Here is a 24,375-nt window from a genome sequence, read left to right on the forward strand (position 1 = left end):
ATGGTCGCGTTGATCGGCTCTCAATCGTTCGCGATCAAATCAATGTCAATGTGGTGGGGTGATCTATTTGAAGAGACGCGATGACGCTGTCGTGCAGTGAGAATCAGTCAGCGAGGTGAGTCGCAACAAAAGGTAAAGAGCAATCTCTATAAAGTGAAAGCGACGATTACTAAGCGTTACACATCGCGAGACAGCGATCGGATTTCCTTGTCGAATATACACCCCCCTTTTGTCAGCTGAGGACGCTTTTTTCTGACACGCACAATTGTCAAACGACTCATCGGGCGAACGTAAAATTCCTTATCGAAACTTGTGAGCAGGATGGCGGCGAATGATTCCCTTTGCCGGGAATCCCTGATATCGGTGGAGTTCGAAGTTTTCGGGAAAGTGCAAGGTGAGTACCGACAAATATCGAATCTAGTATCGCTGATTCTCTTTTCCTCTCTTGAGTTTATCGTGCGACAATGTTCAATGTGACGTGTTATGTTCTTTTTTTTACATTGTGCATCTTCGTGTTGCGAATTTGCGAATTTCTTCGGTTCCAGATTCTTCTGCAAGGTGATCGACGAATTCCGTTATATTGATAAATAGTATAGTCTTATTAAACAAGTACAGTAAACTTACACAGAGGAAACTATCATTCCACTACTAAGAAAAGCGATTACTTAGTTTACTTATTTTTTTTCAAGCAATAATTATTTCCAACAAAGAATATTTTCTTGATAATAATCTTCTAAAACATACTCATCATCAAAAGCTCGTTATATATCATGTATTCAAAAAAATTATCATTTTTAAGATTATAAAACTTGTATTTTATATAAAAAAGAGCAATCTAAACTTTTGTTTTACTTAATTTAATTATTAATTTAATATTTTTACGATGAAGATAGAACCAAGCATGTATCTCTTAAAATCTTTAACAAACTTGCAGGTGTGTATTTTCCAAAGTATGTGAGAGATATATGCCTGCAACTGGGAATTTGCGGTTGGGTGAAAAACAGTAAAGTTGGCACGATTCTTGGAAAAATGCAAGGACCTGAGGCGCTTGTCGATCAGATGTGAGTCTTATTAAGTCGTTGAGATTCGTCGATGAGATTCTCAACAAACAAAATTGATCGAAAACAGTCAAAAGTAGATATACCTTTTGAAGAAAAAAAAGTAGATATACCTTTTGAAGAAAAGAGCCAATTTTCCGATTTTTCGATTTTTATTTCAAGATAGTATATATCAACTATATCAATCAATGTATGATCTAGCATCTCATTGAAGAACGAAATTCAAATTTAAACAATTGAAAATTTGAAGAATATTCAAATTAAGATCTATAAATTTTACAAGCGATTATCGAGAAAATTTTTATATGTGGAAATGGTAGAGACGGATATTGGCCATTTTTCCAAGGCATGAATATACAATACGTTGCACATCTTGTGGATTTAATTAAAGCGACCAACTTGACTTTGTCGATCTCGGAAAAGAAACTTTGCTTTAGTAATCGCCAAAAGCTGAAAGCTTTGTTAGGTAATCGCACGGTTAAATAACGTATGTGTGTATTACCATCGTCTAATAATAAAGCTCGTCACTAGCTAACTGTTTAGATGTGCATTACGTGCGACAAAGTTCAACTATATCTATGAAACGGGAAAACGTACCAAATTTGCTGCAACGAAACTGCGTTCTCTTAAGAAACACGTCGTAAAATCGACGATGAGATCTCTCATAATAAACAATCAAATAAAAACAGGGTTAGAAAATAATATAACTTTTATCCAATAACAATTTAATAATGGCCAGTCTTTTTCCTCACTAACAACAATGACGTTATTATATTTTTTTACGATAACAGTAACGAAAATATAGATAAATTAAAATTTATTAATTTTAACAATTAAAGCATAACAATTAAAATATTCAAACTTTCCAATATAATCAATTTTATACAGAATATCTCATTTTACTTAACTTTTACACCATAATAACTCGAAAACATAGAATTTTGGTAAAACATATTTCAAATAAAAGTTGTAGAGTTTTAAGAGGATCATTAGATGAATCACCTAGATTTACAGTTCGGGGGCCACTTTAGGCCTAGTAAGACTCAAGTCAATATTTTGAAATGAGAATTACCATTTCTCATTACGGTTATATGTTTTATATGAAGAAATAAGAAAATTTTATTTATGGTTATTTTTCATTAAATTGCTAATATTAAATTCCTTCTAACAGACGTTCTTCAAAATTATTTTAAATTATTTTAATTATTTTAAAACACATTATGAAATGTCCAAAACGTTCTTTAAAGTTATTTTGAAATATGTTATGAGATGTCGATTTTTGGTCATGAAGAATTATCGAAAAAATAACAGGCTTGCGAATAAACTTGCATTTTAATGTTTTAGACTAGCGATAGCCTGTTACATTAGCTAAGAATCTCAGGATATTTACTACATATCATTTTGTATACAACTCGCCATTCTTTAAAAACAAGAACTCACTCAATCAGAAAAAAATACTTAAAAAGTATTTTTAAAAATATTAAAAAAACATTTTTAAAACATTAAAAATAATTTTAAACGAGTTATTAGTAAAATAAATATTAAATATACATTAAATAAACGTTAAATAAATATTTTTTGTATAATGAATGGAAAAAATGACCAAAAAAGTAAAATAAATAAATATTTAATAAATATTAATATTTAAAAAATGTTAAAAATATTATCTGCCGATTGGGCATCCGGATTTGTGTTTGTTGAGAGAGAGAGAGAGAGAGAGAGAGAGAGAGAGAGAGAGAGAGAGATAAAACTTATAAGAAATCAAAAAGCTTCTTCATCGGAGTTATCATTTTGTTTAAAAAATTACGAAGTAGTAACAATTTCGATAGATAGTCAAAAAATATACTAGGTCTTTTTGAGTATCATCCAATTTTTAACTTTTAAATATTTTAAATATTTAAATTAAATATTAAACTTTTAAATATTTTAACATGTGTCCTATATAGTGATGTGATTAAAATATTTATACATTAGAGGATTAAGTGTCCTTGACGGTGAAGAGCTGATTCTTTACGCATCTCAGAGATAAAAGAAACTTTGGGAAATGAAAAATAAAGTTTGCAAATATCTACTCACTCATTGACTAATCAACACGACCTATAACTATAAATTTACGCTGCGTGAGCAAAAAAGCTCAATCTTATTAGGCTCAACCCAGGGATCTCACGCTCAAAATTGTATATTCCTTTTTTAGAAAATAAAATATTGTTCGAAACTTCAACCAGAACGACGAAGAATTTCATCACGTTCATTTCTTCGATATCACGCAGAAAAATCGGCATCCCGTAATATATCAAAGTAAGAACTTTAAAGGACGTTTTGGGTCTGTTGAATGGCGTTTAGAGAAAACTAACGATAAACAAAACTTTCTTATTTTTTTCGTATACGAATACGAATCCGTAATAAAAAAAATAGGAATTTTGATAAAAAAAAAATGAAGTCTTATTGAACTCAAAGTGGGCCTCGGACCCACTTGATCTCTTAAAATCCTATAACTTTTATTTGAAATATTTTTTACTAAAACGCCAGGAGAAGAGGGTTTTAAGTTATTACAGTAAGAAAGTTAAAATGAGACATCCTTAATTAAACATCCTTAATGCACTTAGCTTAAGATATATATAATAATTTATTAATTTATTTTCACGATGATCTCACGATTACTAATCGGGATGTTTACCTTAGGTCCGCTTTTTCAATCGTGATTTAAACTAAAGATTATGAACATTATAAAGAGATTTAATCCTTCTTTGATCCATAAATCTAGTTTTACATCTTGTATGTTTTTCAAGCATACGCTGAAAACAGTTTATCTAAACTTTAAATAAACCTTTGTTATTCTTAAGTTGGCAACGAAAAGTCATCGCTATGCGGGTCACTTTTAGACACATGGAAATTTAATTCTAATATAAGTACAGTCTAAGGCACCTACAACGTGGAAATTTTGCAATATTGTAAAACTTTTCATGAAATCTTTGAATATCATCTTCTATATTCGGAAATTTTATGCAGGTCTAAGTTGAGCAATTGCCCTTGAAATTTTATTAATTATTTTATTTGCTTTTATAAACATCAAAAAAGCTTTTAACATATAAACATCAACAAAATCATCTACGCTTATAAAAAAAATCCACTAGCATAAAATCTTATTGTTAATAATGTTATTTCATACTTACTGACAAAGCCTGATTTCTGAAAAAAAATTTAAAAAATGCAATAAAAATAATTTTATATTATTTGTATAATATTTATTATTAGTAAACATCATATTTTGCAACTAGTTAATTAGTTAAAACCAATATATTGAAAAATATTCTATATATGTCATTTAATTTATATGACATGTATTAATACTTTTCAGTTGGTGATTGAACAGTTTCTTGAATTTTTTCTATTAATATATGAACTGTAGCTTTGGATAAACGAAATCTTTGAAGAAATTCTTTTTCATCCCAAATTTCAAAATGATTTGGTCTTCGCCTTACAACACGATTTTTTCTCATGTTGATATGTTTTATATATCCTAAAATATTCTCATTTTCACTACTCTCTTCATATATTCTTCATTAAACATCGTAACAAATATTTTATACTTTTATAAATATTTAACAATATGATTTTAAATATAATAATAGAGATACTGTATTGTGTGTGTATGTGTGTGTGTGTGTGTGTGTGTGTGTGTGTGTAACGACGTTTATTAATCCATTAAACGACGTTTAAACGGTCATCATTCACAGTTTAGTTAAACTATGTTTTAAATTACGTTTTATTCTGATCTATTCATTGAAAAACAGTCTAGTGCTTTTGAATAGAATTTAAACTTCGATCTAAGTTTAAACCATTATTGAAAAACCAGCCTTTATTTTTTCAACGAATAATGAACTAAGGTGACAAATTACCTTGAACAGACAATTTTCAAGCAACCCTACCAGAACGTGTTCGTACTCCTCGAAAGATCAGTCGTAGCGTTCATTGTGCTAACTGTCGTTTGCGTTTTTCGACACATGTCGCGCGAGCGGATTCCAAATAGTGCACCATTAAAGTCATTAGTTTATGTATGCGTTAAACGGGGCATCCGTTCCTTCTCGACGCCTCCTCAAAGTCCCGTGCGGCCTTGGCTAACGTCTAAAACTAACTTTAATGAAGTAATGACGCAGTGACGACAGCGATCACCTGTTTCCTCTGCTGACGGTCACTACGTTGAGCGTCTAGTCATCGATGTCGAGCTCAAAAGAGCATCAACTTCGATGTCGCCTGACTTATTCGCACATTATCGGCACATTATCGGAACATTATCGTTACGGAAATATCGCGTCATGCTCCTCTCGCGCTTCGTATAAAAGATCGTTTTCGCAGATTCTGCAGTAGAAAAGCCGGCAAAAGCAGCAGTTCCCACGATACCACGCGTTAGAGCGATACACGCGTGCGACAAAGTACAACACTTTTGCCTTTGAAAGAGGAATCGGAGGGTCGCTAAAAGGAGACACGGAGGATATTCGTTACTCCGAGATGCGAGTCAAACCTACTGATCCGTTTCTTTGATTGTAATCGCATGAATAACGCATGAATATCACAAGCAGCAACCCCGGAACAATAGCTCATGAAGAAAAAAATGCTCGAAGAATTCACCTATGCGCGAAAAGGGAAAACAAATCAGAGAGATGTCACGGCACGTTAAAGAACGCGCGATGTCAAGGTTGATCACATTCGTTCACAGTCTGCGGAAAAGATACTATCGATGTTGTTCCATCTTGGAGAGACGGTCGATGAGTTACGAAGAAATACGCGATATCATCGCGTAAAAATATCCGAAACGTGGTCCGATTAGCCGCTAATTATAATTTCGAAACGTACGAACCGCACATTGGTGGCGTGGCATGGCGCGTAAGTGCGTTTATACACAGAACGCACACGTGAACAGCGTTGTTTGGTAACGATGTCAATGTGCAATTGGCAACACGACAAACGCTCCCGCAGTATGACCTTCTTAAACTTGAAATCGTACGCTGCTCGATCTTTCTCGTAGGATCGATTGCGCCTGCTTGCACAAGGAGATATCCGCTTCTTAGGAGACTTTCCAAAATAACGCAGAGTTCGCGTGACAAAACCCTCTCCGATATTCGTTAAGGGGGGAATTACATGCGGAAGGTCGTTCTATTTTTGGCACAATTTTTTTAACAGAAACGATAGGATCAATGGACTTGAAATTTTCACAGTGTATTCATTAATGTTCAAAGTATAAAATAAATTTGTTACTATCTATATGGAAAGTATACATAAAACTTTAAACGCGTTTATCTGGAAACACCATTTTCTTAAACTGTCAACGCAAAAACTACTGAACTGAATAACTTGAAATTTTTACACAATATATAGTAGACATGTGGTTTTCGCCCCTACCTCGAGCACAGTTATATTTTATTTTATTCGTTTTTTAAACATGATTACAAGTTGAAAGAAAGTTTCATTTTTGATATTTTTTTTGTACAGTCACTTTTTCAAACTTGGCTACACTGCCTTTATTTTCGTACGGGCTATAATGGTAACTGTATATTTAAAAAATTTTTCTCATTTTTTGGTTTCAAAGTAGTAAGAGATCCGGACGACAGCAAACATAGAGCTCGCAAACGGATGACTGCATTTTTATTTATAATTACAAATTGGATCGGTTCTTGTGATTCAATAAAATTTATTTTATACCTTGAACATTAATGAACATACTGTGAAAATTTTAAGTCCATTGATCCCACCGTTTCTGTTAAAAAAATTCGTAAAAATAGCCTTGAAAACGGCCTTCCGCATGTAATTCCTCCCTTAATACTTTTCGTCGTTTTTATGCTTCATCGTAGCTTTCATTGTTGATATTTGATGAATACTTAACGGTGTTATAGAGACGCATTATCTTGTGATATAACGTGCGATTAATATTAATGCAATTAATAAGTAATGCCTAATTTCCAGGGCACAATGGCTAACTTCGGTAGGGAGTCCGGGTAGTGAGATACATCGGTGCGAATTCACGAGCCGGGAGACTATCGTAAAACGGCAGTATCAAGGCTTTGCGATCCGCTTCTAAAAATGTAATGTATAGTTGAGTGTACGTTCATTGTACTGGAGTAGCTTTGACGTGCGTGCAAAAATTCCTCTTACATATGATACAAAAACCATGATTTTTCGCAAAACACAATGATTCTCTCTCTCCCCCTCTCTTTCTTTTTCTCCTCCCTCTCGCTGTGTTTCTCTTGTTTCTTCTTAACGTATTGTTGATTTTTTTTTCGTATATAGTCTGGTTAACACGTGTAGCAGCACATATATTTAATGTATTTTTAATAAATTATACATATAAGTCAAAAACGACCATCTTTTTACATAACGGTGCACGTTCAAACGAAATATTATATTTGATTACAGATATACAATAATAATTTGAATATTTCTTTCACCTCATTCGCACAAACTTGACGTTGCTATTACGGGTAACTTTGCAAATCGAGAAATAATTCTCGCGCGAGTGGTAATTCTCGTGAGAATGTTAGATAAATTACGTTTTGTATCTTAAAATTAGAACGATTTCTTTGCTTTGTGATATAGCAACATTAACGAAGTTCTGTATATACACATGTACATTTATTCGATTTCTCCTCTAGCCTGGGTTGCGACTAAGAAACAACAAACGACGCTATGTTGGAATCATCACTTATAGTTTGTTACATATGATTAGCCGCTCGCAACCTTGCAACTTCATTCTCTCACTAATTTTCTTATTACTATATATAATATTATACATAAGAACGATATACAATATCTCTTGTTATCGGGAGTTTTATCTCAAAGTCACAGAATTACTCTAGCAATTTTCACTTCGTTGTATATGTGTGTTTGCTATATACATAGCTGCACAACTCTTCGTAGAATCTCCCGGCGGTATGGCGGTTTCGTGCTTCACATTATCACAAAACATAAAATGCCAGGACATAAGACTGAGTCAATATTTAGTGGCTATCTTGAAAAATGAATGTTGCATCTAACATTAGTTCTGCGAGATGGTAATCACAATGAGATTTTGGTAAATGCACAGACACTCGACGAATCAATTCCACGATATCATCATTCGAGCAATTCGTAAAGATGATTTCGGGCACGTTCTGGAAAAAAGAATTAATAATCATAGAGACAAAAGATATCTCGGCAGATGTGACAAGATTTGTTTTCTATTGCTAAATTAATTAATTGCTAAATTAATTAATTGCTAAATTAATTAATTAATGTACTCTCGAAACTTCAAAAAAGACGAGTATACAGTTGAGACTTGGTAAAGAAAAAAAGGAAAAGAGAATTAATGCAAGGTAGTACAGCCAATTCAACGATAGGAAACAAAACTAATATTGGTATTAGACCCTACCAGGCTCTCTAAATATCTCATGAGTGCCGGACTTATTCGTGAAACTTCTTCCAGTAGATTAGGTGTTCTTGAGAGATACGCCATCATCCTTCTTCCAGCAATAGACAATAGATTCGCGCCCAAGCGTTCAATATCATTCACCGCTGTCATTATCTAATTTGTATATATGTATTGTGCATGTGTACATACATACATACATATATATATATATATATATAAATTAAATGGTCTTTCATATTCTGGTATGTATACGTGTAGGTAAATATATATGTATATATATATAAAATGTCCCATTTTAAATGAGCCAGGCAAAAATCTTGAAACATATGAATGGTTTCAAAGAGGACATAAAACAACTATATCATTTCCTTTACCACCATGGCACCACTTTCGAGATACTGATCATTACTTTTCTTAAATGGAAATCTGCTGCTTAAATGGAATACTGGCTTATTTAAAATGAGATACCCTATATAAATATCATTCGTGCATATATAAATATCATTGTAATTATGCACAGTATATGTGCATTTGTATGTATATACAGATAATAAAGGATTCGCGTTATTATACATACCTCTTCCGCCAAGCGATCAAAGCCGTTTATGTACAATTGACAGACCTGATGTATCCTTAATTCGTCGTTGTTAATTTTCCAGATGGACGCCAATGTCTGACACTTACCCATCCACGAGATAGCCTGCGTGGAGCTAACTGTCGTACCATCGCTGGTTTCTCGATGAATAAACTCCATCGACGCTGTGATTACTTTGCACAAAAATTCTGTACGCGTAGTGTCCCTTTTGTCATCTCGATACCACGTGAGCATCGCTTTGTCTGTGATGTCTTGAAAGAAATAGGGCTGCACCTACAAATGATAGATAAGTATTCGTATATGAACTTATGATGGGCGGATTTCTTGTTTAAAGAAATTCTTAAGCAATTCGCAATCGTAACATTCAAATCGCCTCAAATGCTATTCAAGACCGAAAGATGTGCCTCAAATTTGTCGCTATTATTGCCAAGCAACCCAATCACTTACCACGGACTCGAATAAGTTATTCAGCGGCTTCAGCATTTTCAAATTAAGACACGCCATTATGTATAAGATGTTGACTACTTGCACATGTAATAATATCAACTCGTACCAAGCGGGTGTTTGAGAAATAGCTAATGTGGCAAACGGTTGCGGTCCACTAGGATGTCCTTCCCACAGTTCTTCGAATTTAATCATCGCACTGTCGCTTCGCTCAAGTATCTCAGCCTACATAAACGTGTAAAATAATTTATATAACTTATATTTATATGATTAATTTATATCAAAATATAATAATTCGTGATTCAGTGTAGTTGCATGTCGCGCTCATCATATAGCCAGTTGTGCAATTCTTTATATTTTCTATATCCTATGTACTAACATCAAGAAATATATCCAAGAAAGTAATGGAATGCTGCAGGAACGTTGTCACTTGAATGTCCGATAAACCAATATCTTGCATACATAATCTTTCCTTAGGCAATTTCCCAAGTTTGTTCATCAGCTTTGCTACTGCTTCTATACGTTTTTTTATATGAAGCGTCCATAACAAACAGCAAACACCTGCCCAATAAACACGATTGTTACACGCAAATATGAATATTTTTCTAAAAAGATTTATATTCTATGTAATAAGAATGTTAACATCATCTGTACCATGTTTCATATGCTTCATGGGTATCTGTCGCAAAACAGCCACGGCAGCCGCAAGCGATTCTAACTGAGTTACGTCTTTGTTCCATGACATCGCAAACTCCCAGCATAGATTGGCCAACAAAACGCTACTAGTTAAACTATATGGGAAATGACGTTTGAGCAGGGTTATTTTATCTATAAAAAGAGAATTGGGAAGGAATAATGAAATATATAATAATAAAATTCAGATATTAGAAAGAGAGAGAGAGAGAGAGAGAGAGAGAGAGAGAGAGAGAGAGGAGAGAGAAAGAGAGAGAGAGCCATTTTAAATAGTCATCTCGAAATATAAATATTTTGAAAAAATGTATTCGACAAAATTTTCAGGCAAAAGTTTGGATAAGATCAGATCAAAATAATTATTTTACAGCCTCCTGACAACCAAATAACATTTTTTTAAACATATTTTCGTATATTTCTTTCGAAGTAGGTGTTTAAAATAGGTCGCCCTGTATAAATAAATATATTTCTTGCCTAAGATGCACGCTTCCGTGGTTGTATCAACTTTCGCTTCGTCTCCGATTTCTACCGAAAGCGAAAGAAGTTTCGTCTGTTCTTGTTGAGGTATATCGACGGCAGACACTTCGTCCAATACATCATTCAGTTGCAACGAATCCACTGATAATTGAAGCTGATCAAATTCTACATCGGTTGTGTCAATCAATCGTGCAGGATTGATACTTGTTGTACTGAGCCACTTCGCAACTAATTCAGATACGGAGCCTAATTCGAAAAGAAACGATATATTCTTCGTTTAGCGAAACGAGTTAGTGATTATCGTCTATGAGAGATTAAAATATACTTTTAGTTTCATAATAATTCTAGAAGAATATTTCAATGATAATGTACTCCCATTCAGTCGTTATTTTCTGAACGCAGCCATGTAATTATAAGTAGAATACCGTCAATTGAATATTTATTAGTAGAATATCGCCAAGAAAATTCATGCGATTTCTATTGACGAAAGTGCAGCGTTAGTGAAATTTAAGATACTTCCAAAATAATGAGTTAGTCAAGATTTGCAGATATCTCCGATACAACTTATAAATTCGTAAACTATGCGTTTCTAACTGTTATATAAAATATTTTTCTATATTACGTAAAATTATAATTCCTATAAATATATCTTTATAGAAACTGCACGAACTTTTTTGGTTATCTGATACAACTACATAAGCGATAAAATTTATTTTATTATATGTACCTTTGCCTTTAGAAATAATCAGCGACAATGAAATGTCGCATTTTGTAAAAGGTAAAGCGAAAAATTGTGTTGTCTGATCTGGTATAAACTGCTGACTGAAATTGGAATAATACTGTTTACTGTACACAAAAAATTTAGATCTCGATGTATAATTTGATTATTTATACATACTTAACAACAGCATTCAGAACTGTAATATCTTCAAGATTCCCAATTAATAGCGTGAATTGACAAGTGTCCTTACTAACATTTTCCCATTCACTAATTGAACTGTACGTCTCATCGTCCGGTGTAATGTCATATATTTTACTCTCCATTTCATCCATTTTAATCTTATTATTCCCATTTTTAATATCTTCCACTTCGTCTCCCAAAATTCCCAGAGACTTCTGATTTTGTAATTTCTCTTTATGTATCTCTATCATTATTGCGATCGCTCTGCATGCCAATGCAGCAATAAGAGCATTGAAAGGCTTCGTAGATTCTGTGAGAATTGCGCGCACATTTTTCCACCACAAAGAAGCCTCATTGTATTCAGTACATATTTCTTCTACATCTGTTGAATTCAAATTAATAAAATTCAATACGTGGCGCAAAGGACGATCAAAATCCATTTAAAATGACAGTTGACTTACCAGTTAATAAACAAATAACATGCAGAAGCTGTGTGAAACGTTTTAGCTCTATCTCAGAAATCGTGATTTCCTTCTTATGTGTCCAGTAAATCAATGCTAGTTGCATAAAAATGAACGGCTGAATGTTACTGTCTTCAGCAGCTTGTTGCCATTTTTCCTTCACATCGTTACAGTACATCCATCCTTGATATATCAGACGCGCTAAAAATTACATATTTAATAAATCAATTTCACGTTTTCAGATATTACAAAGTATATACATACCGATCTCATGTATTTTTTCCTCTTTCAAATCTTTTCGCAAGCTAATTAATTTTAAGTCGCCGAACTCGAAGCACGACAAGAAGTAAAAAAATGCCCTCTCGTCTTCTTTAAATTTGACCTTGCTTTCTGTTGAAACGTTTGCATCTTCAAAACTGTTTAGTGTCTTGGCCAGTTTAATGATGCGATATATTTCCCGCTCTGAAGTTAATAAGGTCGAGGATAAATTTTTGACATTCGGTGCACCACCGGCTGTCACAATGTCATATTCAGGTGCAGTATCGAGTAGAGATTTAACATATTTATAAAATGTAATCATCCGCTGTAACTGCGTTGTTAATTGATGAAGTATTTTAATGGTAACTTCTAGTTTTTCTCCCTCTTCTTCTTCTTCTGTAACATTGATTAGATACATTTGTTTATAATACCGTTAATAAAAAAGAAAGTAATGATCAGTGAATATCTCGAAAGTGACATCACTGTAAACAAAATGATATAGATGTTTTATGTCCTCTTTGAAACCATACAACTTTTGTCTGAAACGTTTCTTAGTTTATTTTTCATATTTTTTGAGATTTTTTCCTGGCTCATTTAAAATGGGACACCCTGTATATAGAAAAATAATAAAAGTAACTTGCAGTTCGCGACTCATACGATAAGATTACACAGACTTATTAGGACGTTTAATAAACATTGTTAAGATGTTTAATAAACATCGCAATAATGGAGTGATCGGTGAATTTATATGTAACCATGTTTCTGCGCTCACGCGTTCGCTATATAGAGTGAGTAATAAATCGTAATCTGTACGTAATTATATATATCACGTAATTATGTATATCATGATATATTATATAGTATGCAGTAAAAAGCACACAATACCTACGTGACTGTGTTGCAAAATAATTTGTCGCAGCGAGCAAAACATCTGGCAAGACATGTTTACTGTTCATTAAAACTTCTATCGTTTGTATCTTGATCTCATTTGTCTTTAGCTCTAAGCAAATGTTGGTAACCTCAGAGATTAATTTCTCTTCATCAAATTCCTCCTCCCTCAGGAATGTTTTTAGTTTTCTAAGCAAGTGTATATCGCGTGCTCGTTTGCCGTTTTTACTGTTGAGCGCAAAATAAAATGGGACACAAATTTCCTTTAATCCACCCAGCGGATCCATGAACACACATGAGTATTGTGCTTTGTTTTTGTACACAGTAGTATTATTAGCCATACCCAGAAAACCATAATTGATGTACAATAATCTGTGAAAACATATTATATTATTGACTTTGTATTAATTAATAAAAAGGAAAAAGGAATGGAGAATGGAGCAAAAGAAAAATGAAAGAGAATGGAACAAAAAGAGAAAAAAGTTAAAAAAAAAAAGAAACGAAATAGCAAGTGAAAAATCATTATTTACCGTCCGTTTTTACTAGCGGTGAAAGTAGTTATCTTCGGGCCCTGTTGAATACTCCAAATATCGATTACACCTTTTTTCGGAGCGTAAATAACGAGAAACATGGTGGTACGTAATAAAGTTTTCTGCATGGGTCTGTTAATATTTTTGTGAATTCCGCGATCTTTTTCTTCATTAACTTCAATCCAGCCGCACTGAGCGTCGCGATATCCTTTCCACATTCTCACAGCTATACCTTTCTTGTTATTAATAAGTATCACTCTGCCCATGGCGTCCGATATTACCGATAATACTTTATTTGGACTGCAAGTGATACAGTCACCCTCTCTCATGATGTCACTCAAGCCAAACCGACAAGTCATTGTTTCTATAGATTCATGAATGTTACTTTTTGATGTTGCTTCAGATGTTGCAGTCTTTGAACTGCTGCGAAACCATCTAGCAAGAAATTTAATTACAGTTGGATCACTTATTTAAAAACTATACTGTACTAATATTTGTCAATACTTACGGTACTGCTGTGCCAATAGCACTAGCTAATTTGCTAGCCATAGCAATGGCAACATCTGATAAGACAGGTGCATTGCCTCCCTCAAGCGCATAATGAAATCCTACAAATGGCCGCTTTCCTGTAGCAAGAACTAAATTATGTTGTGGTGCACTGGATCTATATGTCGCGTTGTATCCACCGCAAATTGAAGCAGTCATCAAGTGATCAAAACTATTTATCGACGTTGTACCAATTACTTCCGAATCATTCGAAATATCTTGATTTTTGAATGCCCACTTTTTATATGATAGATTAGTAATTGGAGGCAAATCATCGCATTTTGCTTGAACTGCAAACAGTTATCAAATTGAATTCTCAGGTAGGGCAATGTGTTAAGATATAGCATACCTCTAGCTAAATGATTTCTACAGGCACGTAAAGTTGAAAATAAAGGAAATCCTTGTAATATGCAAACACCACTATTGTACAAGATATAAATTTCTTCGTTATAACCAACATCTCCATGTTTTACTGAACAGGATGACTGACATTTTATTCCTAAAATTGACTCATTATGAATTTGCTCTTCCAAAAGCATTGCACCTGTCTAATGTGAAAAGTAAATTAATATTGTAAATTAACAATGGAATAATAAAAATAAAGCTTATATACTTACTTCTGTGTAGAATCTAACAAAACCTGTGTTATACCCAATAGTTATACATGTCCAATCTGGACCACTAGCCTTTCCTAAAGATATTAAAGGCAAGCAGATCACTGATGTGATCCATTCACTAAAATACAACTCAATTATAATCGTAAACTTATTATTATAACATGTCTTAAAAATATTACTTACTTTTGTTCTTTTACTACTTCTCCATGCCATGTTATATGAAACTTATTTTTTACTTCTTCTAATTCTTGAGAATCCCATTTTGCTATTAACAGATATCAAAATATATTAAATATCTTATCTGTTAATAAAATAATTTTGTAGTATAAACAATCTTTATTAACTTGAAGTATGTATCAGTAGACATAACTCGTTTGTTACATGTTAACAAAAAAAATGTTTATATATAATCATATATATGACAAAAATAAAATAACATAGATGATATTTATACTTACAAACAAATATAATCATTTTTGTATCCCAAGCTATAACAAGCACATCTCCAACTGATGATAATGATATGTGACAATCTTGGAGAGGTAATTCATTGCTCGGTACATAATCGACTAAAGTGTAAATTTGAGTTGGGTTAAAATATATTGATGTACGTCATATTTATTTTATTACTAACACTTACATTTGTTAATAGCATCACCATAGAGCAATTTTTTAATATTATTTATGTCCGGTATGTTTGCTATTCCTTTAATTTGACACGACATTGCGCTTAATTTGTCACATTCGAAAATATCCCCTTTTAAAAAATGACAACTATCGAATCTTTATTTATTATTATTTACCACAATCTGTTAATGATTTGGTTCTCTCTTTAGACCCATCTACAATGGCTGCAAAAGAATAAGGGCCAGAGCACAGACTTCTGCATAAAGCCCCTTGCACAATGCCAGGCAACAGGCAATAAGAATAAAAATAGACCAATCACAATCGAGTATTACAAGAATAATCTATTGTAATTGGTCTACTTTTATTCTTAAGCCAGCAGCACACGGTGCTTGTTTTCGTGCTGGCTACATTTCCGAAGATGGATGGAAATGCACCAATCAGAACGCAGTATTTTCATCCAGCAAGCAATCCAGCACAAAAACAAGCACCGTGTGCCGCTGGCTTTATTGCCTGTTGCCTGTGGCATTGTGCAAGGGGCTTGTTACGTCCTGGACAAGCATAGAACATGCAATGTCTAGATTTGTTTGGTTTACTTCGAATCAATATTCTTGTCCAAATCTTTATTATTTGAATCTGTTGCCTTTGGAGGTGGGTTACTGTTAGGTTTAAAAAATAATAATATTCTCGCTAGTGTTGAATTTAACTTTAAATATATTTCCCTTTATTTCAGATTTTATTCTCGGGACCAAAGATTTTGATGGATCTGTTTTGAAAACAGCCAGGTCGAGCGTGCCTGGATTATAATAACTTTTCAACAGACGTCTAAATTGAATCCGCCGTTCGGCTCTTCTTGTTCTTTTCGGCATGAGAGATTTTTAGGTAATATTTATTTTAACAATATCAATAGAGTAGATGGAAGGGACGTGGTTAAGTTTGAAGAATAAAAAGGCGAATGGTGCTTGTGGTTCAAGCACGACACTCTTAAAATAAGGAAGAGAAGAACTGTGCTCGTGGTTCAAGCACTGCGTTCTGATAAAAAGGGAGGAATGGTGCTCGTGGTTCAAGCACAATACTCTTAAAGTAAAGAAAAGAAGAACGGTGTTCGTGGTTCAAGCACGGCGTTCTGGAAAAAGATTGAAGATGATAAGAGGGAAGAGAGGTAAAGAAATCTGTACACACATATATATATTATGAAATTACTCTATATTGTTAAGTTCAAAAATTCATACACTAAATTTAATGTAGTTAATAGGTGGCTCAATACTTATTCAAGTAATAGAAATGATTCTCTATAGTATCATTATGAGGAAAAGAGGCTCGTTCGACCTTTTCGATTTGGATTTTACGTCTTAACAAACGTCTTAGCATTTGCAGACGGAGTCCCAAGAACAATAATCTTTAATACCGATCTTTTGATTCCAGGCTGAAGACCCTTTGGCAATCGGCTAACAAGAGGCTCAGCGAAAGATTGTCTGATGGCTAATTGGAGGCTAACAAGAGACTGCTTAGAAACTAACGAGAGACTGCCTGCGCGCGAAGGGCCGAGCCCTTTTTATACCCAAGCTCGACACTATGGATATCAATTGAGCGTCTTTTCCTAATTCACCATTCATTATTTATAGGTTAAAAAATATAAAAATGTTATTATCTAGTAATTAAAATTATACTTAATCATATGTAGCGTTTGGTAATTCAGTTATCTCGTTGTTGGCTGATTTATTAATAAAATTATGTTTTACTAAGAAATGGAAATGTTGTTATTGATTTCCTTTGGTATAATATAAGAATTTGGAAACTTAAAAGAATTATTTCATTCGGGCGTAGTAATCATTAAAGTTAAATAATACGAATAGATCCTCTTACAATTCTAAAGCGCATATACATTGGGATAGGCGGTTTGACAATAATATTTGAGGAATTATTTGCGAAATATGATGGCAATTATTTAATATCATTTAAAAAGAAGAAAAATAGAAGAAAGAAAGGAAATTATTTTCCTCTTCGAGTCTTTGTTTCAGGTCTTTGTTTAGTTCGCAGAACGTGGGACAGCTATCACTCGATGATATCTATAACATAAACACATTCCAATATGTGCGCGGCTGTGTCCGAACGAAATCGTTCTTAGTCCCCGAGACAAATGAATTTATAAGCTAGCTCTAAATTTATTTCTTAAATTTTCTTATTCTCTCTTTTCCTATTTTATATATTTACTATGTCGATGTCTGCTTCAGTCCTATGTTAATGTTAATTTTATTTCAAAATATGCTATTTATGATTATTTTTATGTTATTTAGTTGTTTGATAATCTATCGCTTACTAAATGAAGCAAGAAGGTATAAGGAAGAGAGAGAAAGAAGAAGATAGATGATGATTCAGTAAATAGTTTCGAGTATTAATGATATTATATTATATTAACGATAAAAGACGGCAGAGGTATCTGTTGATTGCAGAGGTGTTTGTAGGAGGCGTTGCAGTTGGATTAGTCGATGATAGGTAAGGATTTGATTAGGTAGGAAAAGGTATGGTGAGTTTTGGTGAGAAGATAGGGAATTGTAATGTGGTGGGACGTTACATTGGCTGCGTTCCGATATTCACTGTAAGTACTGACAATGTGACATCACTCGGTAAAGCTACAAAGATCGTTCCATTATTACTGATGTTGCTTCTTTACGTTATAGTACTGCAATAACGGAACGATGTCCGCAGTACTGCGATTGATTTAAAATATTAACCTATCAATATAAACGAAATTGTCAAAATGGATAAAAAACTTGAAGTGATTTGTGAGTTCGCGAAATATTTAATGGAATCATCAGATGAATCAGACAGTGAAACATCAGATGAGGAACACGAATTGCTCTTATTATTAATTGTGCAAAAGACGAATACAATATCGCATAAACATTGCCAGAATTATGTTGAAAACGTTGATTTAACGTTGTACCCTTGTACATCGATGAAGAATTCAAAATGCATTTTCGGTAAGAAAAAATATGCAGATAAAATTTTGACAGTTTACATACATAAATGCCATATTGAATAAATTAACTTTTATCTTTTTATAATAGCTATTCTTTATTTTAGGATGAAACGGAGTACGTTTCAAATATTATTAGAACTATTAAGACCAAGCCTCTGGAAACAGAGTAATAGATATGGCAGGCAACCAATATCGCCTGAAAAACAACTACTCATAGCTATTAGGATTATGGCTACACCAAATTCCTATAGGTAAGAAGCATATAAGTAAATTGAATTATAACTTTGGATTTGTATAAAATAGATATATGTAATAAATCTTTTGTTCAGATGTGTTTCAGATAGATTTAACGTTGGTAAAGCTACAGCATGGCGAAGTGTGCAAAAAATTGTACATGCATTGTATAAAAAAATTACAAGTTTTATTAAATGGCCAACTATAGAAGAAGCACAACAAAGCATGGATACCATGGAACAGCAATATGGTTTTCCAAATGTTATTGGGGCAGTAGATGGAACACATGTAAAAATTACTGCTCCACAAGAACATAGTGAATCATACATAAACAGAAAAGGGTTTCATTCGATTCAACTACAAGTAAGTTAATGTTATTAATATTTTAATATTAATATATGATAAAATGTTTTTAATACTGTAGACATGTTTGTTTTTTACTGGATGATGTTAAAAGTGTGAAATATATTGTACTATCGTGGACTAGAAAGTTATCTGTAATTTTTGTAATGAATTTGTGAACTCTCCTTCTATTTAATGGAAGAATTCGTTTTTTCATGGTATAATACTCCCATTGGACAAGATAGAGCTTACAAACTCATTCCAAAAATTACAGTCAACCTTTTAGTATGCGGGCACACACATACACAAATCATGTACTTATTAATAGCAAATGTTTCATTTATATCATTATTAATGTATGATGTCAACATTGAAAAATTATAATGTTTTAGGTAATTTGTAATCCACAATTACAATTTATACATTGTTATGCAGGACAGGTTGGTTCCGTGCACGACATGCGTGTTTTTAAATGATCTAAATTCGAAAATGTGTACGGATGCGAATTTTCCTCATGATTGCCATATCCTAGGTGATGCAGCATATCGATTAACAAAATATGTGATGGTACCATTTAAGGATAATGGTCATCTATCAGAAAGACAAAAATATTTTAATGTTTGTCTCTCTTCTGCTAGAATGATCGTGGAGCGATCATTAGGTCTCCTAAAAGGTCGTTTTAGAAGTATATTAGACACACTTCCAATGCAAAGAACGGATTTAATTCCCAAATATATAATTGCTTGTTGCATTGTGCACAATATTTGCTTGTTGAATAATGATATAATAGATATTCCTATTATTGTTAATCAGCCTAATATCATGCAAGAAGCACAAATATTAGAAGACAATGCTGCACACAGAGAAGGTATAGAGAAAAGAAATGCAATTATGTACTATTTACAAAATGTTTAAACGATGTGAAAGGAAGAAAAGATGTTTACTTTATACTTTTATATTAGTATATTTTAAATACAGAAATAAATATTATTATATCACATATCTCGATTCTTTTTATTTTATATAACTATATATTATATTTTAACAAGGATAAAATATTATTAAAAGTAAGTTTTAATTTAGGTTTACATTAATATATAGTTAATATATATTCAGTCTTTTCTTATACTGTCATAGATTATAAACCTAATCATTGAACTGTACTAATTTTTGTTGATAAACAGTTAATAAAAACATAAAATAAAATTTTTATCACATTTCAGTATATGATATTGCCAAAGAAATATAATATAAAAACTCTGTACTTAAACTTTAAACTTTGTAATGAACAAAATAAACATTCTATCCTTTATCCGTTTTTCTTCTTCACTCAAAAATAAAAAAATTCTGAACTAAAATTCTAAACTTTATAAAACAAACATTCTCTCTTTTATCCGTTTTTTTTCTCACTCAAAAATAAAAAAAGCTCTGAACTTAAACTCAAAACTTTGTAATGAACAAAATAAGCATTATATCCTTTATCCGTTTTTCTTTCTCACTCAATCTACTTTACTTTTTTCTTTTTCTATCAATCTTTGCATTAAATCTTGTAATCGCTTAAATGCAATTTGTTTCTCTTCATATTTTTTTTCTCTAAACTTTCTTCGTTTCTTTTGTTCTTCCTTGTTATATGATATATAGTCTTGTATAAGTATATTCAACTTTCTCTTTTTAATATCTAAAATTATAAATGTCGAACACACTTTTACAATTCATTTTACTTATGTAGGACACAGAAGGCATCTTTTACCTTACATTTTTCCTGTGGTGTATTCTCTTTCTCATCTTCATCCACATTTGATCCTGCCACAGCCAAAGGTTTGATCCAAGGTTTATCCGCAAACAATTCATTCATAATCTGAGGCAAAAACATGATCTTTATAATTAAATGTCGATGTATTAACATTAATAAACATATAACATATATATATCTTTATGTAAGAATAAACTTAAAAAATCTTGTACTTTTAGATATTCCCATTCTTTGCGATTATTCCCACTTTTGTTATTATGATCCATAATTGATTTATATGTTCGTTTTAAGGCCTGAAATTTTGTTGAACATTTCATGCCCGTTACATCATATCCTTTGTCTTGCATAGCTTTTGCAACTTTATCCCAGTATTGTTTAACTGTTCCTTTTCCATTCTGATATTCATCCTTATATTCACCATATATGTTTAATAATAATAGAGTTTCTGGTGTAGTCCAAATATGTGTACCTATAATGATTAAAGAAATACTATTATTTCAATATTTGATGCAAATTGGATACATCTAATATGCAGTAGACACTTATTATATTAGATACACCTTTGTATATTTATTTACAAAGGTGTATCTAATATAATAAGTGTCTACTGCATATGATACACAAAATGATTTAGTCATTTGTCTAACATGTTCGAAATAAAAGACAATAACTGAAAAAAGTCAGCAACTGTTCACAAGTTTACACAATTGCACATAATCTTTAGTTTGTTCTTTACTTGTATTGCTGCACAAGTGCAATAACTTAAAGTGAGACATAAGATCTGTTCGTTTTCGCTGCACTACTGAACCGGTGCAATAAGTTAAAGTGAGATTAATACAGATTTTCTCACTCTAATTTATTGCGCTAATTCAGCAATGCAGCGAAAACGAACAGGCTTATATTTTTCTTACTATCGCTTATTGCAGTTTAGCAGCTAAAAAGAACAGGCCACTTGTCACTTACAAACCTGTAAACAGTTGCTAGAATTCTTCAATTTCCTTACCCTCTTTTAAAAAATAATTATATGTTTAAACCATTTTACGAAAGCAAGTATACAGTTAAAATTATTACATTATCTTCCACACATCCAATAATATTTGTAAATGTACTACAACTTGCTAGAACAGAAAAAATTATTTTACAAATTAATAATGGATACCCAGCAAATACAATATTACATGTAACGTGCATGTTAATTGTAATTTCCTACTCAACAATATTACTGTTATATAACAGTTATATTGTTGAATAGGAAATTATAATAAACATGCACGTTACATGTAATATTGTGTTTGCTGGGTACTTTCATGACACAAGCATTATTCTGTTCTTGCCTCACATCAGTGAGTGACAAAGATAGCATGATGCTTGATCGATTTATGGAACGCTACATGGAAAGCACTCATTATTTACTTAATATTTTTAAATTCATTATATTTACGTTCACTAGTTGCTTGTGGTAACATATATTGTTCTTTGGCTTTTGCCAACAACAACGTTGCAAAATTCATATCTATAAAAGTAAAAATAATATTAATATTTATAAAAATGTTGACAATATAAATTGTATACTTACTTCTTCGTGCTTTTTCTGCATCTCCGCTACTTAATATTATTTTACATTCTTTGTTATCTTCCGCGATCGATCAGACACACTTCTTCCATAGGTGCCGTCATTTTTCTACTGCGAATGCCTTACCTCGCGAACCGCAGTAACGAAAGCAGGAAGTGACGACAAAATCTATTACGTCATATGGACACGAAAATGCTTTGAAAGTTTACTGTCGCGAATATCGGAACGGCATTCGCAGTGCTGCCAGTACTGGCAGTGAATATCGGAACGCAGCCATTATATTCTTATGGAGGATTCAGGCCTGATCTACAATACGTGTCGTAAGTTGTAAGCCGTAAGAATTGGCGAATCACAGTCGATTATAACAAAAATAATCAACTATAATTGGTCAGTTCTTACGGCTTATAGCTTACAACACCTATTGTAGACCAGGCCTCACACTGCGTCCGATGTCCGACGTACGACATCCGACATCCAATAGGAGAACAGCTTTTCAATGGAGAATTGAATTCTCCATAAAGCTAAGACTCCATGCATGCGGTGAGCTGCGGCAAACGGCTGCGGTGACCAATCAGGAGACAGACGCATGCCGGAGCTTGCCGCAACCGGACTTGTGCCTCCCTCCTGATTGGTCATCGCAGCATTTGCCGCAGCTCACCGCATGCATGGAGTCTTAGCTTTAGCTTTAGTCGGATATCGGACGCAGTGTGAATCCTCCATTACATCATGGTTACAAGGAAATCTTCGCTTTGGCCATTCTCAGACTTTTTCCTGATTTCAATTTATATGTGTATAAATTTCTTTCGCGAAATAAATATTGAAAAGAGACAATTTGTCTTCTAAGTTTATGGTATAGAATGATAAAATGGCACATTTAGGAGAACAAATCTTACAGGTTATATAATTAAGTCGATTCTTTCATGTTATGATTATAAATTATATTTAGTATGAATTTTGTAATTCTTTAATGAAAAAATATTTTAATTACAGACACATAAGAATAATACTGAGAATGAGGGTTTAACTATTCAGATTCAAAATAGCTCAGTATTTCTTATAGCCTTATCATTTGCATGTGAGGCATTGATATCATGTACTAAACAACTGAATTCAATAGATGAAGAATGTGGCGATGGAAATTATGGTAACATACTTGCACAGAGTGCTAATGCCATAAAAATAGAGATGAAGGTTGTACATTGAACAAGCTAAGTTCAGATTTAGTAGTTACAAATAATGTGTTATACTATATATTATAGGAAAACAGAATTTCAACAAGGCCTTCTATAGCTTTTATACAAATAAGTAGAATTATTGAAAAAGTATCAGGTGGTTTAGAAGGTGGAATATACTCATTATTTTTCGATGCTGCTGCCAAAGTAAGATTGTCTACAATATAATCACTTTCTTTTCTTAAATTTGGAGAAAATTATCTGAAGAAGTATTTCAGAGCTTTCAAAAGTTTCAAAATGACAAACAATTAACAGCTGATATATGGTTAGTTGCTTTGTCATCTGCAAACCAAGTAATATCGGAAATCAGTGGAATATCAATACGTGACCGCTCTATGCTGGATGCTTTAATATCTGCTGAACTTAAATTAAAAGATTCATTAAATCTTGATTTAAATCCTATCAATGCATTTGGAAAAGCTGTTGAAGCAGCTGAGACTTCTGCTATGCAAACCTTACACATGCCAGAACATCGTTTTGGTTTTACAAATCATAAGGTATTATTCATGAATAATATTCTATATATTTATTTAGTTATTCAATGATGCAATTATATAATTTATATATCATACAGACATTCAAATATCCAGATTCTGGAGCACATGCTGTAAGTATCTGGATGAGAGCTGCTTATGAAGGTGTCAAATTGAAATTCAATTGTCAATATGATATGTAAAACAGAAATAAAATATCTTTTGTTACATTTTATTAATATATTACGCATGTTCCAATCAAATTATTCAGAATTGTTTATTATACCTGACTAT

At 32.6% G+C, this 24,375-nt stretch overlaps 5 protein-coding genes across 15 annotated transcripts; 3 read left to right on the forward strand and 2 right to left on the reverse strand.

Moving 5' to 3' along the window:
* The first annotated feature begins 61 nt into the window (after window positions 1–61).
* On the forward strand, window positions 62–9,276 carry LOC105187774 (acylphosphatase-2). 4 transcript variants are annotated; one of them, XM_025298416.1, is made up of 5 exons: window positions 62–115; window positions 237–394; window positions 935–1,061; window positions 7,020–7,138; window positions 9,120–9,276. In XM_025298416.1, the coding sequence occupies exons 2-4, from the start codon at window positions 322–324 to the stop codon at window positions 7,132–7,134; spliced, it is 315 nt and encodes a 104-aa protein (XP_025154201.1). In that variant the 5' UTR covers window positions 62–115; window positions 237–321; the 3' UTR covers window positions 7,135–7,138; window positions 9,120–9,276. The 4 variants fall into 4 exon arrangements, with proteins under 4 accessions (XP_025154201.1, XP_025154200.1, XP_011147074.1 ...); XM_025298415.1 differs by having other exon boundaries at window positions 78–132; XM_011148772.2 differs by having other exon boundaries at window positions 97–394; window positions 7,020–7,155; window positions 9,120–9,182.
* Rab3-GAP (Rab3 GTPase activating protein) lies at window positions 7,344–15,724 on the reverse strand. 4 transcript variants are annotated; one of them, XM_011148773.3, is made up of 19 exons: window positions 15,508–15,723; window positions 15,326–15,436; window positions 15,051–15,132; window positions 14,868–14,985; window positions 14,600–14,798; window positions 14,213–14,540; window positions 13,705–14,139; window positions 13,176–13,546; window positions 12,293–12,682; window positions 12,029–12,229; window positions 11,565–11,949; window positions 11,394–11,488; window positions 10,664–10,912; window positions 10,154–10,327; window positions 9,879–10,060; window positions 9,503–9,724; window positions 9,038–9,328; window positions 8,461–8,613; window positions 7,344–8,203 (listed from the first exon to the last, which is right to left on the reverse strand). In XM_011148773.3, exons 1-19 carry the CDS (start codon window positions 15,590–15,592, stop codon window positions 8,051–8,053), a joined length of 4,224 nt encoding a protein of 1,407 aa, XP_011147075.1. In that variant the 5' UTR covers window positions 15,593–15,723; the 3' UTR covers window positions 7,344–8,050. The 4 variants fall into 4 exon arrangements, with proteins under 4 accessions (XP_011147075.1, XP_025154199.1, XP_011147076.1 ...); XM_025298414.1 differs by lacking the exon at window positions 7,344–8,203 and having other exon boundaries at window positions 8,508–8,603; XM_011148774.3 differs by lacking the exons at window positions 7,344–8,203; window positions 8,461–8,613 and having other exon boundaries at window positions 9,182–9,328; window positions 9,609–9,724; window positions 15,508–15,724.
* Window positions 15,725–17,317: 1,593 nt separating this feature from the next.
* On the reverse strand, window positions 17,318–22,662 carry LOC112588433 (trihelix transcription factor GT-4-like). 4 transcript variants are annotated; one of them, XM_025298374.1, is made up of 5 exons: window positions 22,380–22,662; window positions 22,245–22,316; window positions 21,016–21,272; window positions 20,801–20,908; window positions 17,318–17,560 (listed from the first exon to the last, which is right to left on the reverse strand). In XM_025298374.1, the coding sequence occupies exons 2-5, from the start codon at window positions 22,312–22,314 to the stop codon at window positions 17,450–17,452; spliced, it is 546 nt and encodes a 181-aa protein (XP_025154159.1). In that variant the 5' UTR covers window positions 22,315–22,316; window positions 22,380–22,662; the 3' UTR covers window positions 17,318–17,449. The 4 variants fall into 4 exon arrangements, with proteins under 4 accessions (XP_025154159.1, XP_025154161.1, XP_025154158.1 ...); XM_025298376.1 differs by having other exon boundaries at window positions 17,482–17,560; window positions 20,806–20,908; window positions 22,380–22,659; XM_025298373.1 differs by lacking the exon at window positions 17,318–17,560 and adding an exon at window positions 20,285–20,728 and having other exon boundaries at window positions 20,806–20,908.
* Window positions 17,875–19,982, forward strand: LOC112588434 (putative nuclease HARBI1). 2 transcript variants are annotated; one of them, XM_025298378.1, is made up of 5 exons: window positions 17,875–18,475; window positions 18,579–18,725; window positions 18,804–19,071; window positions 19,443–19,490; window positions 19,583–19,982. In XM_025298378.1, exons 1-5 carry the CDS (start codon window positions 18,465–18,467, stop codon window positions 19,601–19,603), a joined length of 495 nt encoding a protein of 164 aa, XP_025154163.1. In that variant the 5' UTR covers window positions 17,875–18,464; the 3' UTR covers window positions 19,604–19,982. The 2 variants fall into 2 exon arrangements, with proteins under 2 accessions (XP_025154163.1, XP_025154162.1); XM_025298377.1 differs by having other exon boundaries at window positions 17,877–18,475; window positions 19,443–19,982.
* A 408-nt stretch (window positions 22,663–23,070) lies between the features above and the next one.
* Window positions 23,071–24,309, forward strand: LOC105191373 (putative 3,4-dihydroxy-2-butanone kinase). The gene is made up of 5 exons (XM_011154721.3): window positions 23,071–23,271; window positions 23,367–23,567; window positions 23,636–23,755; window positions 23,827–24,105; window positions 24,183–24,309. Exons 1-5 carry the CDS (start codon window positions 23,242–23,244, stop codon window positions 24,282–24,284), a joined length of 732 nt encoding a protein of 243 aa, XP_011153023.1. The 5' UTR covers window positions 23,071–23,241; the 3' UTR covers window positions 24,285–24,309.
* The last annotated feature ends 66 nt before the right edge of the window (window positions 24,310–24,375 follow it).

This window comes from Harpegnathos saltator, unplaced genomic scaffold (assembly GCF_003227715.2).
Source record: "Harpegnathos saltator strain DR-91 unplaced genomic scaffold, Hsal_v8.6 scaffold217, whole genome shotgun sequence".
Taxonomy (NCBI): Eukaryota; Metazoa; Arthropoda; class Insecta; order Hymenoptera; family Formicidae; genus Harpegnathos; species Harpegnathos saltator.